General features: G+C 38.7%; 1 protein-coding gene across 4 annotated transcripts in view; it reads right to left on the reverse strand.

The window, feature by feature from the left end:
• CFAP70 (cilia and flagella associated protein 70) overlaps positions 1-19,126 on the reverse strand; it is an 80,822-nt gene that overhangs the window by 13,324 nt on the left and 48,372 nt on the right. For 3 of the 4 annotated variants that reach the window (XM_020894935.2, XM_020894915.2, XM_020894925.2), the window contains exons 17-25: positions 17,896-18,021; positions 15,706-15,839; positions 15,475-15,590; positions 15,050-15,274; positions 5,394-5,552; positions 4,599-4,720; positions 2,989-3,141; positions 2,320-2,481; positions 318-407 (exon numbers count right to left, since the gene is read on the reverse strand). In XM_020894935.2, the coding sequence (XP_020750594.2) occupies positions 318-407; positions 2,320-2,481; positions 2,989-3,141; positions 4,599-4,720; positions 5,394-5,552; positions 15,050-15,274; positions 15,475-15,590; positions 15,706-15,839; positions 17,896-18,021 (1,287 nt within the window). The remainder of the gene's footprint in view (positions 1-317; positions 408-2,319; positions 2,482-2,988; positions 3,142-4,598; positions 4,721-5,393; positions 5,553-15,049; positions 15,275-15,474; positions 15,591-15,705; positions 15,840-17,895; positions 18,022-19,126) is intronic. The other variant, XM_020894946.2, reaches the window with a different exon arrangement.

Below are 19,126 nucleotides of genomic sequence, written 5' to 3' on the forward strand. Positions count from 1 at the left end.
GATTCTTCACATCCTATATCACTTTTCTCTTACAGATAACATCATAAAATTATGAGCTTATGTACCAAATAACATTAATTTTTTTTATTATATAGCTTCACACTTTAGTTTTTGTGGGATTTTTAAAGAACATTTTAGTTTTGTAGTTCAGATTGAACTTCAGTTTTCTACTGAACAGCTTTGAAGAGCAACTTTTTATTAGAGAAGATTGCCCTGATAGCCTTCGCACCATCATTCAAACCCCATGGATGCCTGGAAGGCCAAGGAGTCAAGGTCAACTCTATGCACAGGCTAGTCTCAATACCTCATACTCTTACCCGGTAACAGGCGATTCCCAGTCCTAGCCAGGTAAGGCACGAAGGTGATCTCTTACAGGCTTGCAAGTAGATTTTCTTTGCCTTTTCGTACTGTAGAAAGAAGGCACCACTAAGCTGTTGTTCTTCTAGAAGCTTTAAATACTGCATTGCCAGAATAATCATGGGGCTTCTGTAATTGTATTAATACTCCACACCAATCTAAGTTAGATGAGTCCTTGGATTATTAAGGACTCATATTATGACAACTTTTTAAGAGAAGTTTTATGTTCACAGCAAAACTGAAACTACAGAGATTTTCCAATTACCCCCAGTCCCTACACATGCATAGGCTCTCCCATTAGCAGCATCCTCCACCAGAGTGCTATGTTTGTTACAACTAGTGAACCTACACTGACATATCATCATCACCTAAAGACCACAGTTTTCCTCAGGGTACACTCTTGGAGTTGTACATTCTATGGGTTTGGACAAACGTGTGACAATGTTTCCATCATTAGAGTATTTTCACTGTCCTTAAAACCCTCTGTGCTTCATCTATTCATCTCTCTCCTTCCTCCAGTCCCTGGAAATCACTGATACCTTTACTGTCACCATGGTTTTATCTCTTCCAGAATATCATACAGTTGGTATCATGCACTGCCTAGCTTTCGCACATTTGATTTTTTTCACTAAATAACAAGCATTTAAGGCTCCTTTTATGTTTTTTTATAGCCTAACAGCTTCATAGCTTTTTAGCACTGCATAATATTCTATTATCTGGCTGTACCACAGATTATTTATCCATTCACCTACTGAAAAACATCTTGGTTGCGTCCAAGTTTTGGCCATTATGAATAAAGCTACTATAAACACCCATGTGCAGGTTTTGGTATGGAGGTGAGTTTTCAACTTCTTTATGTAAATACAAGGAGCATAACTGCTGCATCATAGGGTAAAAATATTTTTGATTTTGTTAGGAATTGCCAAACTGTCTTACAAAGTAGCTATATCATTTTGCATTCCCACCAGCAATGAAAGAGAATTCCTGTTGCTCCCACATCCTTAGCAGCATTTGGCAATGTCAATGTGGCAGATTTTGGTGTGTAGTTATATTTCGTTACTGTTTTAATTTGTATTTCCCTAATGATATATGATGTGGAGCATCTTTTCATGTGTTTATTTTCCATCTGTATTTCTTCTTTCTTATTAAATTTTTTGGCTGCACCATGTGGCATGCAGAATCTTAGTTCCCTGACCAGGGATAAAATCTGCAGCCCCTCCAGTGGAAGCATGGAGTCTTAAGTACTAGACCATCAGGCAGTTCCCTTCTTTCTTTTGTATTTCATCTGTATTTTGCTTGCTAAGTTCTTTGGCCCTTTTCTTAAATGAGTTGTGTATTTTCTTATTGTTCAATTTTAAGAGTTCTTTGTATATTCTGGATAGCAGTCCTTTAGCAGTGTATGCTTTGTAAATGTTTTTTCTCAGTACTTTTTTTTTCACAGTATTTTTATTTTATTACAAAGCAGTGTATCCTTTATAAATGTTTTTTTTTTTTTGCAGAATATTCATTGGAAGGACTGATGCTAAAGCTGAAACTCCAATACTCTGGCCACCTGATGCGAACTGACTCATTTGAAAAGACCCTGATGCTGGGAAAGATTGAGGACAGGAGGAGAAGGGGATGACAGAGGATAAGATGGTTGGATGGTATCACCGACTCGATGGACATGAGTTGGAGTAAGCTCCAGGAGTTAGTGATGGACAGGGAGGCCTGGCGTGCTGCAGTCCATGGGGTCGCAAAGAGTTGGACACAACTGAGTGACTGAACTGGACTGAATATTAGACTGCCTGGGTTTGAATCCTACTTCTATTAATTACTGGTTATCTGATGTTGAGCAAGTCACTTCACCTTTGGATGTAAAAGTATCATTATCATATCACTATTTTTAGTCCTCAAAGAAGGATGTTAATGTTAATCAGGTCTCAGACCATGACCAGTTATCCCCCATCCTCTATTCCTCACCTCTTTCTCTTCCAGATATATTTGCCCCAGGCGCAGGAAGATAAAGTGCATTTCAGAAGCATCCACTATAAAACTAATGGTTCGCTCATAGCATGCCTTGGCCTCCACATGATTTCCACTCAGAAAATAGAGATGACCCTTCACGCCCCAGACATTAGGGTTCTGAGAAAGTGAAGAACAAGTAGTACATGGGATGAGATAGTACTTAAAAGCATATTAATGATTTTTGTTTAACATTTTGATTTAAATGAAGTCCGTGTTCTTTTGCAAATTAGAAAGAGGGCCATTCAGTTGCACTGGGAAATACTGCTCTAGGACTGCCCTCTCATTCTTCAAAGTCATTTTGTCCTTCAGGTAAATATTAAGAAAAACACTCAAGCATAACCATGACGGTGTTCACAAAGAGAAAGCAGAAGTTCGGGAAAATTGAAGTAGATGAACTGTCTGCTAAAGAGCTGTACTTAAACCTTTTCTCTGGCCTTTGTAAAAGTCATGATTAATTAAGAAAAACAAATGGAAGGAAATTAGATAACATGAGTTAACTGACAGCTGATGACCCCCACCTCTGGTAATCGGAAGTCTACCTGTCATATGGCATCACCACCTTTAAGAAGGCCTGCTTGTCCCTTCTCCAAACTAAATTTAAGACACTCTAGCAAAAGTAATTACCAGGTAGTCCATCTGGGCTGCTTGTTGAAGGTATTCCTCTGCTTTAGCAAAGTCCTTCTTGAGAAGGTGTGTCTGGGCCAGCACCAAATAATACTCACAGCTGGGGCCTCCATGAGGGCACAGTAGCTCATGGGCAAGCACTCTGTGTACATACTGCAAGGAAAAATCAGATGATAAGAAACATGTAAATGACTGCATTGTGTCAGTTCCACAGCTCTCATGGTTGAAGATTATGTCTCTGATAATAAATAATAAGGAATATATTATAGAATGAGATGATGATCAATTTCAAAAGGTTAGAGGTGAGTTATGAACATTCAGCATATCATGGTTCCATTAAGAGCTATTCATGTAGCAATATTTCCAAGTTAATTATCTATAGTACTATACAATCCTGGTCTTGCTGGTCATACTAGATGAGTTTTAGCCTGCTCTGTAGCATACATAGGCATTTCATCAACCACCAAATTAAAATATAAGGTAAATTTTCAGGCACTTGTGTTTACAAGGAAACTCAGAATGAGGCAAAACTTCCCTTTCTAAAATTCTAGACCTGGGATTTTAGAAACATAAATGTCTGTTTCTGACACACTCTCAAACATTTGTTATATTCACCAGTTATACTTTGGGCTATTCTTTGTTTTTAATATGATTTAAGGCCTGCAAATTTGACAAACTCATGTGTACTTGCTAAGTAGAGAGGAAACCCTTCTTCTCCCCCTGTTCCCATCCCAGCCTGTAACACAGAAACTTCCACTAACATTAATACCTGCTTAGGAAAATACAGGGGAGGCTCTGCAGCTCTTTCCTCTACCTGCATTCAGGCTCTTGGACATGGGGGAAAAGTGATTCATTTAATTAGGGAGACAGACAGCCTGTTTCTCTACTGTGAATGGTTACTAAGTTAAAGGCCTCTGTTTTATGTGGTCCACTCTCACTGAGTTAGTAATTCTTGCCCTTTCTTGAGTTTGCCCACCCTCAACTGGGGCATGCACTCTACAGATTGAGGGCCAACTCTCTTGGCTCCTGCATCTTGCTCTCTCTCTTACTGCTTGCTTCATGGATATGTTTCTCATTGCCTTTGTGGTAGGTAGACCTTGCAGGATGCTCTTCTTCTCTGGGAGGAGACTGCAACTCTCCAGCTGTTCCACCTATGACTGCATGGCTAAATCAGATCTGGGACCAATCACATATCCAGCCCAGTTTTACCAATAAAAGATTAATATTTTTATCCTCCAATAGCACTGTGTAATAGTTTCAACTGGTTCAGAATCTGGAAGGAAAGAAGGGTGTGCTTAGGCTCCTGTGAACCCCTAACACTCACATAATATGGGTTCCCATATTAAAGCAACATCAGGCTACACAACTCAGAGTCTGACTTTGCTTTGCTGATATTCTATAGAAAGCAGACTGGCAGTGAGGTCTGCTAATGCTTTCTGCAGAGAGTAGTTCACGTTTGGATGTTTATCCTATTAGGCCTGTGGTGTGCTCTTAGAAACATGTTTGATTTCTACATCATACACATTTAAACTTGCAAAGACACCACTACAATAGAATAAGCAGTTCATTAAAATCTTTCCTTCTACGTGCCCTATTCCAAATATTCTCACCTGCACAGCATTGACCTTCATCAAGAAGCGTATGGTCTCCATGAAAATGGTGGTAGGAGTTTGGGAAACACTATAAGGGGTGGAATGCAGACAAGTTGATGACTCTTGAGATTTTAGGGCTTCTGAAAATATGATATTAAAATAACAGACAATTAGATATAAAGAAAAGATTTAGAAGCTCAGACACATAGAAGGGAGAGTATTCTACTTAATTATAAGAGAGAAAGTATAATCTTGAAAGCAATAGATTATTCTACAACAATGGCCCCCAGAGAGATCTCATAGGTTCTCAAGGTTAGTCTACTGGTGGTTCCAAATACAAGTTGAATGAAATGAAAGTTTTTTTAATTCAGATCTTCCTAGGATTTCCCGGGCAGTCCAGTGGTTGGGACTCCACCCTTCCACTGCAGGAAGCACTTCAATCCCTTGTCAGGGAACTAAGATCCCACATGTTGGACAGCATGCACCCATCCACTCCCCAGGCAAAAAAAAAGTATTCAGATATTCCTGAATGTGAAAGAGATCTGTAGATACTTTGAACCTTTAGATATTCCAAACATGAAAATTCATTGTTGGAAAGTCGTAGATCTGTTGGCTATTTCTCTGAGCTAAAAGTCAAAGAGTTGCACTACTGAGATTAGATTTCAGAGACTAGCCTCATATGAAGGAATTTAGACATAACAGATAAACCAATCAACTTCAAACAAGACTGCCATTTTTGTCATCATAAGAGTCTTTATCATTCTCTAGTTTGTTTATGCCTTTCTTTCAAGCAGAAATCTTTATTCTCGTTACCTTTTTTTGATGCTGTCTCCTTGATAAATATGTTGGATGCTTTTTGGCTGGCAGCTGGATCCTGAGATTGTACAGACAAAATGGGTTCATGTGAATCAGACTGCAGTTGAGAGGATTCATCAAGAAATTCATCTAGAATGGATAATGGAGCTCCTAGTCCTAAAAAGATTATATTTTAATGAGAAAAAAACACCTTCCTATATTGTTATTAGTATTTAAATGTTTATTACAGGAAAAAATTTGAAGAAGGCTTGAAACTTCTAATCCAATTCTGAGAATATAAAGTAATACTATGTTGTAAAAAAAAATGACAGGAAATTAACACGTGATACAGCATTATTAATTAAAGTAAGATTTTGTTCAAATTTCACAAAATCATTTGCTAGTGTCCATTATTTGTTTTCATACTTCATTCAAGACTCCACATTGTATTTAATTGCATTGAACAGCTTCAGTGTACAACAAATTCTCTTTTCATTTTTATTCTATTACAAATATTTTTGACATTTAACTTCCCCAAAATGAGATTTTTAAAGTATCTTTGATATTAATTTCTCATTCAAACACTTTCTTCTCTGCAACCACCTGCTGTGTTTTTTGTCTTCTAATTCTGTTGAGGCTCTCAATAGCTCAGTCAAATATCTCTCTTGCTAAATGTCATATTGCACTTGAAAATATGTGGGTTATTTTAAAATATATTTTGATATTTATCTCTAACATAATACCAGGGTGAAAAGAGAACAGTGCATGATTTGAGACCATGGAATTTTTGCACCTGGTCTTATGTCCCTGGGTATGTTCCAATGTCTTCATAGTTTATAGTCTATGGGAACTTGAATAGAATTTGTATCCTATTGTTATATGAAAATTGTGTAAATCTTAATTATGTTGAACTGGTTTATAGTGCTTTTCAGGTCTAGTATATCCTTCTATTTCTCTGTATATTCATTCTGTTAATTTTTGAGAGCTTGATACTGAAACTCCAACTAAAACTCTTAATTTACCTACTTTAAAAAATAATTGTAATATATAGTGGAACTACATGTAACTCTGTTCTGCATTTTCAAGTTTCCTATAAATGTGTTATCATATTTTCATAATTTAAAAAATGGAAGACAAATACAGTGAAAAAAGTTTATTATAAAAGCAGATAAAATACAAGTAACTTCCAAAGCATACATATCCCCTAAATATTTCATGGAAAAACTTGTTTTGCAGACTTTTATATTTCTGATTAATTTAAAGAGTACAAGCTACACTGACAGCACAGCTGTCACTGTGACTCCCTAGTCCAAACCTGCTGTAAGCCCAAGTCCTGATAATGTCAAACAAATACGTATTGCAAAAGCTACATGCTAAACCTAGAATCTCAAGAATCCAAAGGAGAATATTAATATTTTAGAATTTTAGAAATTTTAGAAAATATTAAAACTCCTCAAGGACAAGAATTCTATTTTATCTCATTATTCAAGAATCATCACCATCATCATCATCATATAAAGAAGCTCTATTTGAACATGACTGTATTTGAACATAAGGACTGTAATGCATAGTTTTATTTATTTTTCACAACACTATGAGATATGTTTATTATGTCCCATTAAACAAAGTGAACCACAGAAAAGTTAATTTGCTGAAGCTCTTAAATATACCATGCTGCCTCTCATATAAATACATGTTTTAGGAATAAAAATAAAAAGCAATGCCAGTTAGGAAATGATCAATGCCAACTGGCTCTGACTCAGAAGAGGTCACTCTCAGCTAGAGAAAAAGATATGGCTTTGAAAAATAGGTAAAACCTGGAGAGCTAAAGAGGTAGGGGATAAAGTTTGGGAGCAGCAAGCTAATTATTTTAATGGGTACTGAGGATTGCATAGCAAAAATTAGGAAAGGGAGGTTAGGGGCTAGACTGTATTGATATATGAATGCTAGGAGTTTTCTTCTATAAGAAAAAGAAGAGGGTTACAATGAAGAGTTTTAGCAGAAAAATCAGAGGATTAAAGTGGTATTTATGAAGATTACTCTAGCAGTACTATGCAGCAAGGAGAAAAAAATGTTGATGAAGAAGTCCGTAATAAGGCTGTTATAACACTCTGGATATTGGTAATGGATAGCAGGGTAAATATAAAGGAATGGTGTAGGGAGCATTTCGAAAGAGAATCAACTGGTCTGGGAAATCAACTTGATATAAGGACACAGAGAAGGTCAAGTAAGCAAGCAAGAAGAAGAAGGACTGACTCTGAGATCATGAGCTTGGGTGCCTAATGTAACAATGCAGTCAGTTTGAGATATGAGCAGATGAGTTAACTAGTGGAAAAATCCACTGCTGGACTCTGGAGGGGCGTCAGCATTAAAGACAGACATTTGAGAGTTATGAGAAGTGAAATAGAAACTGTGAGGGTAGGTGAGCTCTTAGAAAGTAAGACAGTATTACTGGGAAATGATTACACCTAATGGGTGTAACAAGAAAGAGAAGTGAAGTGAAGTGCTAAGTCATGTCCGATTCTTTGCGACCCCATGGACTGTAGCCTACCAGGCTCCTTCATCCATGGGATTTTCCAGGCAAGAGTACTAGAGTGGGTTGCTATTTCCTTCTCCAGGGGATCTTCCCGACCCAGGGATTGAACCCGGGCCTCCCGCGTTGTAGGCAGAACAAGAAAGAAAAGGAAACCCAAACTATTGGAGATGGAGGTAATCCAATATGCATTTCAGGAAAAAGAGGCTGGTTAATTATGCAGACTGATCATTGAGACATGATCTTAATGGAAAAAAAAAGAAACTGGAGGTGGCCAAAATAGCAGAATAGGAAGACCCTGAACTCACCGCCTCCCATGGATGCATAAAATTTACAACCACTTATAGAATAGCTGTCTTTATCTATGAAAATGACAGAGACTAGAAGAAAATGTTTTCCACACTAAAGACTTAAAGAAGGAACCACAATGAGATGGTAGGAGGGATGGGGATATGGTATAGTCAGGATCAACACTCTTAGCTTGGTGACCCACAAAGAGGAATATCACCATCATAGAGGTCCTCCCCGAGGAGCAAGGGGTTTGAGCCCTGAATCAGGCTCCTCAACCTAGGGATTCTGCATCAGGAAGACAAGCCCCCAGAACACCTGGCTTTGAAAACCAGTGGGGCCTAGAATAAGGAGAGCCAAAGGACTATAGGAAATAGATACTCCACTCAAAGGACGTCCACAAAATCTCACATGCTGCAAGTCTCAGCGCAGAGGCATTAATTTGAAAGGAGCCTGGGTCAGACCCACTTGCTGATCTTGGAGAACCTTTTGGAGTGGCAGAAGCCAACTGGTACTCCGTCTAGGGATGCAGACACTGGTGAAACAGCCATTTTTGAAGCATTCTACCATATAACATTGGTACTAGTAAATGCCATTTTAGAATCTTCCCTTTGGCCTAGTACCACTGGGAATCGACCCCACTCACCAGTGGGTTGGCACAAGCCATGAGCTCCCCTGGAGCTCACAAACAGCTGTTTGGGGACATGGACTTGCTCACCAGTGGACTGGCACCAGCCTTGAGTCCCTCGGGAATGCACAACCAACCACACAGGAAGAGACTGTGCCATCCAGTGGGCCCTCAGTCATCACATGAGGCACAGCTTCACAGACAATTGGATCAGGGGCCAGTCCTGCTTACCAGCATGCCCATAAAGTTCACCCTGCCACAAGAGAAGAGGGATACTTCTAGAGTGTATACCTCTGGTGACAGAGAAGAGTGCCCTGCTGGACCCCATTGGACATCTCCTATATAAGGCATTTCTTCAAGACTGGGAAATATAGCCAACCGACCTGTCTAACACACAGAAATAAACAGAGAATTGGGGAAAATGAAGAGACAGATGAATGTTATCAATAAAAGAACAAGACATAACTTTAGAAACTTAAACTGCTCTAAAAAAAAAGTCTGTATAAAAATAATACATTAATATTAAAAAACATGTACCTCTAATGAATTTTTTAAACCTAGATGAAATTGATGAACTCTAAAAAGTAGAAAATGCCATGAATAACACTAATAAATATAGAATACAAATACATTAAAGACTAAAAGCAAAAGAACAAAAGCTACCTAGTAATCTGGATTATAAAACTAGACAAAAACAATTATAGGCTTTCATTTATGAACACAGATGCAAAGATCCAAAATAAAGAGTTAGCTATTCAAATCAAAAGGTATATTAAAAATTAATACATTATGATCAAACAGTATTTATTCAGTTATTACAAGGGCTGTTCAATATAAAAGAAATCTATCAATGTTGTTCACTATACTAATAGATAAAAGGAGAAAATAATTTTTTTTGAATTGATGCAGAAAAAGAATCTGATAAAGATCAACAGTTATTAATGAAAAAAAACTCTTTGGAAATTAAGAACAGAAGACACTTTTCTTAATTTTGTAAAGGTTTTTTTTTTTTTTAAGAAAAATCTTAAACCATACTTTAGATTTAATAGACAAACATTAAACTCATTCCCCTTAGGGAAAGAAGACAAGGCTGAACACTACAACTAATATACAACATATTACTGTCAATAATAAAAAGAGGTAAGCAGTATGAGAATTGGGAAGAAAAGGTAACACTATCATTATTGGCAGATGATATAATAATCACATTCTGGAAAAAACAATAGAAGTAATCATCTATTTGAATCAACAGGAGTCAAATGACGGGCTCCCCTGGCGGCTCAGTGGTGGAGAATCCCCCTGCCAGTGCAGGAGACACAGGCTCGATCTCTGTCCGGGAGGATCCCACATGCCACGGAGCAACTGAGCCTGTGCGCCACAGCTACCAAGAGCTCTGCTCCAGAGCCCAAGCGCCACAGCAACTGAAGCCCGCACGCCCGAGGGCCTGTGCTCTGCAATAAAAGAAGCCACTGTGACGAGAACTCTGCCCCCCTCAACTAGAGAGTAGCCCTCACTCTCTGCAACTAGAGAAAAGCCCAGATAGTAACGAAGACCCAGCAAAGCTGAAAATAAACAAATAAACTGAGCTCCCTTATTTTAAAAAAATGAGTCAAATTAGATTATCATATACAAGTCAAATCTAAGAAACAATAGTATATACTAAAATCTAAAATGTAGAACGTCAACAGCATACATTAAAAAATACCAGCAATAACCAACTAGAAAACATAATTAAAATAAGATACTATTATGATAGCAATGGAATCAATAAAACAACTATGAATTACTTAAACAGGGCCTCACTGGGAAGAAAATGTTAAAAATTTTAATAAAGAACCCAGACGATGACCTGAGTAAATGGAGAGATTCTCCACACACTTGGATAGAATGGTTAATAATATGCAGATGTCTACTGAGGTCCCCTGTTGTCTTAGATGGTAAAGAATCTGCCTGCAATGCTTGAGACCTGGGTTTGATTCCTGGGTTGGGAAGATCCCCTGGAGGAGGGTGTGGCAACCCCTCTCTAGTATTCTTGCCTGGAGAATTTCCAGATTTTCCAGGCAAGAACGTAGAGGGCTACAGTCCATGGGGTCTCAAAGAGCTGGACATGACTGAGGGAGCAAGCACAGAAGCACAGATGTCTATTACCCCTAAATTAATCTATAAATTCAATACAGTCGAAATAAAATGTCCAAGTGGATTTTTAACGTACTTGATAAACTCACTATAAAAGTCATAGAGGTGAATAAAGATTCATGAACAGGTAAGTCAGGTATACAAAAGGCAAGTAAATGGGAAAACCTCATATACCAGACACCAAGGCATAGTATAACACCACAGCAATAAAGAGTGTGATGTTGTTTTAAGATCAGACATATGAGACAGAACACAGAGCTCAGAGACATATACACCTTAAATCAAATGATAAAAGATGATTGTTTAACAGACGGTTTTGAGAAAATTATCTCTCTACATGGAGAAAAATGAAACTAGTTCCCACCTAGTATCACACTCAAAGATGGAATCTGGATAGATTAAACGTGTAAATGTAAAACTAATATTATAAAGTTAATCAAAGAAAATGTGACTTGAGGTAGGAAGAACTATTTAAACAAAACTTCAGGGGCACAAAACCACTAAGCATTTGCTGAGCTGAACAACACAATCAACTAATTAAACTCACTGTATAGAACACTCCACTCAACAACAGCAGAATACACATTCTTTTCAAGTGTATATGGATCAAGTCAGATTAAACACTAGACCATAAAACAAGTCAAAATAAATTTAAAAGGACTCAAATCACGTAAAGTACATTTTATAACCATTACTAAGCTAAATTAGAAATAAGAAACAAGTATATCTGGAAAAAATCTCAAATATTAGAAAATAAAAAACATATGACTAGATAACCCAGATATTCAACTTCTAAGTTGAACAGTCCCAGCTATTCAACTTCTAAGTATTTATCCATCTCATCCTCTTTCTCCTCCTGCCCTCAATGTTTCCTAGTATCAGGGGTGACAGAGGATGAGATGGTTGGATGGCATCACTGACTCAACGGACATGAGTCTGAGCAAATTCTGGGAGATGGTGAAGGACAAGGAAGCCTGGCATGCTGCATTCCATGGGGTTGCAAAGAGTCAGACACAACTTTGCGACTAAAAAATAACAAGTATTTATCCAAAAGAATGAAAGTCCATGTCTATACAAAAACTTGTACACAATATCCACAACAACTTTAACAGTCCCAAACTAGAAACAGCCCAAATATATATCAACTGGTAATTAAATAAATACAATGTGGTATCTCCATACATCAGGATATTATTCAGTAATAAAAAGGATGAACTACTGATATGGGCAACAACATGTTTGAGTCTCAAAATAATTAAAATTGGATTAAAGATTTACTGAGCATGGCCCTGCCCATCAGAACAAGACCCAGTATCCCTCTCAGTCAATCTATCCCATCAGGAAGCTTTCATAAGCCTCTTATTCTTCTCCATTAGAGGGAAGACAGACTGAAAACCACCCTCACAGAAAACTAACCAATCTAATCATATGGATCACAGCCTTGTCTAACTCAATGAAATTATGAGCCATGCCGTGTAGGGCCACCCAAGATGGATGGGTCATGGTGGAGAGTTCTGACAAAATGTGGTCCACTGGAGAAGGGAATGGCAAACCACTTCAGTATTCCTGCCTTTAGAGCCCCATGAACAGTAGGAAAAGGCAAATTGATAGGATACTGAAAGATGAACTCCCCAGGTCGATAGGTGCCCAATATGCTACTGGAGATCAGTGGAGAAATAACTCCAGAAAGAATAAAGAGATGGAGCCAAAGCAAAAACAACACCCAGTTGTGGATGTGACTGGTGATGAAAGCAAGGTCCGATGCTGTAAAGAGCAATATTGCATAGGAACCTGGAATGTTAGGTCCATGAATCAAGGCAAATTGGAAGTGATCAAACCGGAGATGGCAAGAAAGAACATCGACATTTTATGAATCAGCAAACATAGGACTTGAATGGGTGAATTTAACTCAGATGAACATTAAATTGACTACTGTGGGCAAGAATCCCTTAGAAGAAATGGAGTAGCCATCATAGTCAACAAGAGTCCAAAATGCAGTACTTGGATGCAATCTCAAAAATGACACAATGATCTCTGTTCGTTTCCAAGGCAAACCATTCAATATCACAGTAATCCAAGTCTATGCCCTGACCAGTAATGCTGAAGAAGCGGAAGTTGTACAGTTCCATGAAGACCTATAAGACCTTCTAGAATTAACACCCAAAAAAGATGTCCTTTTCATTGTAGGGGACTGGAATGCAAAAGTAGGAAGTCAAGAAACACCTGGAGTAACAGGCAAATTTGGCCCTGGAGTACAGAATGAATCAAGGCAAAGGCTAATAGAGTTCTACCAAGAGAACGCACTGGTCATAGCAAACACCCTCTTCCAACAATACAAGAGAAGACTCTACACATGGACATCACCAGATGGTCAATAGCAAAATCAGATTGATTATATTCTTTGCAGCCAAAGATGGAGAAGTTCCATACAGTCAGCAAAAATAAGACCGGGAGCTGACTGAGGCTCAGATCATGAACTCCTTATTGCCAAATTCAGACTTAAATTGGAGAAAGTAGGGAAAACCTTGAGACCATTCAAGTATGACCTAAATCAAATCCTTAACAATTATACAGTGGAAGTGAGAAACAGATTTAAGGAACTGGATCGATAAGAGTGCCTGATGAACTACAGACAGAGGTTCGTGACACTATAGAGGAGACAGGGAGCAAGAAAAAAGAAATGCAAAAAAGCAAAATGGCTGTCTGAGGAGGCCTTACAAATAGCTGAGGAAAAAAGAGAAGACAAAAGCAAAGGAGAAAAGGAAAGATATACCTATTTGAATGCAGAGTTCCAAAGAATAGCAAGGAGAGATAAGAAAGGCCATGAGGTCGCAAAGAGTCAGACATGACTGAGTGACTGAGCTGACTGACCTACTGAAGCAGAAAAAGTCAGACAAAAAAGAGTATATACGGTGTAATTCTACTTAATTCTAAAATTGGGACTTCCCCAGTGGTTAAGAATCTGGCTGCCAACGCAGAGGACACAGCTTGGAGCCTGGTCTGGGAATATCCCACATGCTGTGAAGCAGCTGGGCCTGTGAGCCACAACTACTAAGCCCAGACCCCTAGAGCCCTTGCTCCCCAACAAGAGAGGCGACCACAGTGAGAAGCCCACACACCACAGCAAAGAGTAGTTGTCTGCACTCGCTGTAATGAGAGAAAGCCCACACACATTAATGAAGATCCAGGGCAGCCATAAACAAATAAATAAAATTCTAAAATACGCACACTCATCTATAGTAATAGAAAGCTGATTGGTGGTTATATGGAAACAGGGGCAAGAGAGAGAGATTACAGTCTACAGCCATACCACCGTGAATGTGCCAGATCTCGTCTGATCTCGGAAGCTAAGCAGGGTCAGGCCTGGTGAGTACTTGGATGGGAGAGATTACAAATGGGCACAAAGAAAGTTTTGGAGTTTTCAGATATGTTCATTATATTGACTGTGGTGATGTTTCCATGAATGTGTTCATATGTCAGAACTTATCAAATTGTACACATTAAATATGTGCAGTTTATGAAATATCCATTATACCCTAAACTGTTGAAAATATATGTACACAAAATAACAATTTTGTGCTAATAAGTGTAATAACTTACAAACAAAACAACATATGCAAGAAACACATGAAAACACACAACCATAACTTAAGCATATTAGAATGATTTCCTAAAGTGGAGGAAAGGAGAATGTCAATCAAGAAGAGAAAAAAAAGTGTATAAATAAATTTTAAAATTTTACAATCACAAGACTGAGACTTTAGATCCTGGAGAAGAGAGTGAGGGGGAAAAGAATGAAACTTACTCTGCTAAAATGATACCCCTTATAGGGATACATAGAGATGTTAAATTCTCAAAGAATTTTAAGTCTCAAAAAATTGACAACCAACAACAGTAGAAATTTCCGACTTTCAGTCACGTGAATGAGGAAATGTTTAGAAGGACTGTTGCCTGGTAGCCCTGGAACAACTCGAAACTCCACTTTCTCATTCATTTAACAACTATTTACTGAGTACCTACTATGTGCCAGGTCCTACTCATGAGGCCAATAATTTTTCCAACAGCCACACGTCATCTCCCTGGTCCTACCTGTTGGGGCTTCCACTTTGAGGGCTGCTGTAGAAGAACCACTGGTGACTCCCCAGGGACCTAAACTGGGTTCCGCTTTCCCTCCTTCTTCAGCACACTCTACAGTGCCAGTGCTCTTCTGCTTCGTGCCTTGTGCCTGAAGAACTCGTGCCTGAAGCTGTTTGGAGGCTTCATGAAATGCCATTTCCATTCGAATATCATTATTTTGAATTTCATAGTACAAGCCTGAAAAAAAAAAAGGACATTGAAACAAATGCGACTAATTTCCCACTATCAAATACTGAAGAATGACAACAGTTCATTTAAATTTCCCACACTTCTACCAAACTTTAAGAATTACATGATGAGCCATTAAAGAATGGAAAGAGAAAGGAAAAGTCTTCTAATGAAAGAAGATACATTCATATCATAGGAAAATATCAAACCAAGTAAAGTCCAGGCTACAACATTGGTTGGTTCCAAGCAAGTAGCATCCTCAAAGAAAACTTCCGCCTGCTCATAGTGCTCCATCAGGACAGCCAGGACACCACACAGCAGCAGGCTGAGAAGAGACCACCAACACGACTGACAACATGGCCCCATGTCACAGGGACCAAGGCAAATTCATACAGAAGCTCATCTGCTCCTACTCATCCCCATCTCCCTTCCAACCATACCTCTGGATATGATTCTGGTTCAGGGAAAGGGCTTTTCGAAAACACTCCTGTGCTTTGATATTGTCTTCAGTTAGGAGGCAGAAGGCACCATAGTCCAGCCAGTGCTCCAGGTTCTGGGGCTCACGAACTAACCTCTGCCACATGAAACATCAGGAGGACCAAGGTTACCGTGACACTATGTTACATCCTTCATGCACATAACATCACATAGCAAGTACTCCAAAAATACTGTAAGCTCGATGAAATTACAAATATGACTTCTTTTTTGCTTACCATTAAATTCTGAATGCCCAGGACAGTCACTTGTCTGGCTGATATTATGTGGTCAATAAATATTTGTTGAAATAATGTAAAAAATGAATCCTCAAAAAAAAATGAATCCTCAATTCACTGCTTCCTAGTATCAGTGTTCTGGTCACCATATGCTCATCCAATTACTTGGGAACCAAAAGATTCATTTTATGTTTCATTTTAAAGATTTATATATAATCACTTCTGTCATAGTCTTGAGGAGGCAAATATCAGCTTATCCACAAATATGTAATAATAGAAGCAACTTATAAGAAGTGAAAACTATAAAACACTGCTGAAAGAAATTAAAGAAGAGAGACAAACAAATGGAAACACATTGCATGTTCACAGATTAGAAGATTTAATACTGTGAAAAGCAATATATAGATTCAATGCAATGTCTATCAAAATCCCAATGATATTTTTTTGCAGAAACATAAAAGCCCATTCCAAAATTCATATGGAATCTTAAGGATCCTGAATATGCAAAACAATCTTTAAAAAGAACAAAACTAGAAAATTCACACTTCCTGATTTCAGAACTTAACAAAGTTACAGTAATCAGTCTGGTACTGGTATAAAGATAGACATATAAACCAAGGGAATAGAACAGAGAGCCCAGAAATAAATCCTAACATATATGGTCAAATGACTTTTGACAAAGGTGTCAAGACCACTTGGTAGGGAAAGGACAACCTTTTAAGCAAACTATGCTAGGAAAACTGAATATCCACATGCAGAGAATGAAGTTGAACCCTTACCTAACACCATATACAAAAAATAATTCAAATGGATCAAAAACCTAAATGTAATACCTAAAACTATAAAATTCTCAGAAGAAAACACAGGGCAACAGTTTCACAACCAAATATGACGATTTCCCTCCAGCTGACTATGTTCCCATTAAGTGTGTGTTTTTCCCTCTTGCCACACTGGAACATTTGCACCAGAGGCAGGGTGTGCTGAAGCAAGTTGGGCCCATGTGCATATAGCTATAACTATGGCTGCTTATGTAGCCACCTCTGGCTCTTCTCAAATGCAACCCAGGTTGGAATTTTTTTCCCTGGTTGTGCCCCCCCAGATCCAATGCTGTGCTGTGGTCTGAGTGGGGCTGGAGCATTGGTTTGGCTTGGGCCCAGGTGCATGGTGGGGCGACCGTGGGAAATGTGCCAGCCTGTAGGGCAGATCTCTCTCTGCCCTGCCTCAGGGGCAAGCCAGGACACCTGCATTCTTCATAAATGGAGTCCAGGCTTTTCCAGCCTTTCTATCTGTCCCAGCAGTCAGTCCTCCAACCAGCAAAGGGGGCTTGTCTTCTCTACACAGTAATCCAGGACTGGGACACCCAGTCTGTGGCTTGACCCACTTACTCCTCAGTGTGAATATACACCAGTGCACCCTCCCTGTTCCTCTGTGTCCCTCCTAGGGACAGAGGTCCCAACCAGATCACTTTTCTTCCCTTTCAACTAAATTATGCATGTATCTTTCTTACAGCCTTGGTTGTACATGAGTCCTTCTGTCAGTTTCCAGTGAGAATTGTTCCACATGTAGATGTATTTTAAATGTACTTAAGGCAGGGAGGTGACCTCCATGTCCTCTTACTCTGCCATCTTTATTTCTGCCTCTCGAGGTTCAATTTCTGCATATGGATAACCAACTGTTCTAACACAATTTTTTGAAAAGCCTATCTTTTCAGCATTGAATTTTTTAATTTGTAAACAACTTTGTCAAAAATATAATGGCTCTGTTTCTGTGGACCTATTTTTGGACTCTGTTTTATTGATCTATGTGTCTGTCTTTTCACCAACAAGGTTGGATTTTAAACAATCAAACACTACTATTTATTATACCCATATTAAACAATTAGCAGTAGCAACAACCACCAGAAAGATGTTTAATTACCTCTTCATAGTACACTGTTGCCATTTCATAGTTCTCATTGACTTCTGCTTCAAATGCAAAGAGTCGAAGCTGTTCACTGCTAGTATAAATGGTTGGAGGGGTGCCTTGGACATCATCTGGCATGGTCTTGTCAGCATCAAGATGACAGGCAGACAAAATGAAGCAATTATAAGCAGATAAGTTTTATAAGAATAAACCAGATATGAGACTCTAGTTATGATGTCTAAAAGGATACTGAGGTTTCTCACAGTCTTGCCAGTACAGTAACAGAGTGAGTGTGAACCAACAGGTAAACATCAAGGGTGAAACAGAATCTCAGGTATCTGAACACCAACAGTCCGAGCTCACGGAGGTGAGTAAAAATGATTTACGGCAGAACTGCTCTCCTCAAGGCTAGGCAGTCAGCGTCCCTAAGTCACTTCTAACCCCAAACAGCTTCTTTCCTTTTCTCTAGTGTACAGAAGTATTATCATTTTTTAGGTGTCATGACATGAAAAGGTTGGCAAGAACTAGCTAGAATCTTCAAACGTTGAGAAAACAAATCTCTGGCAGCTACATCTATATTTTCAGTGGGATATATAGACAGATTCTACCAAGGAGACATTTTAGACATAACCAGAAAGGTAGAAGGAAAAATAACATATCCTTTATACCCAGATAGGAAAGGAGGTCTGGTATAATAAGCAATCACTTGGGCCAGAGGCTAGGGACAGGGAAGACCCCTTCCCTGATTTCTTGACTAGAAATAAAACTTATATCACTGACTTTAACAAGGAGAGTTATTAAGGAATGTGAACAGTGAAGTTAAGTTTGAGATGGGCCAAAGAGAGCTTTGTTAATTTGTTAATGATCATTGTTAATGCCTCTGTACTCTGTTATTTCTGAGCTCCAAATCCCTAGAGCAACATGCTCCTATGCCCAAACCAGAAATATTTTACCGCTAATATCCACTCCCCATACCCACATTACAAGCCTTCTGCCTTCTTGTCATTTACTCCCCTTAAAACTGCTGACTTCCAATACGCCTATAATTTCCCAAATGGATAAGCCTGGACCTCATGATTATCTACTCATACTGCTCTCTCACCAGCACATTCAAGTCCTGGGCATCCTTGTCCTTTTCCTGCACTTGCTCAGAAAACTCCCCAATCAAAAGAATCCTACAATCTGACTTCTTCCTTCTTAGGCAGAAGCTGCTAATTGAGCCTGAAGAAAACTCCATATGGTCTTA

This window comes from Odocoileus virginianus, chromosome 7 (genome assembly GCF_023699985.2).
Source record: "Odocoileus virginianus isolate 20LAN1187 ecotype Illinois chromosome 7, Ovbor_1.2, whole genome shotgun sequence".
NCBI classification, from domain to species: Eukaryota; Metazoa; Chordata; class Mammalia; order Artiodactyla; family Cervidae; genus Odocoileus; species Odocoileus virginianus.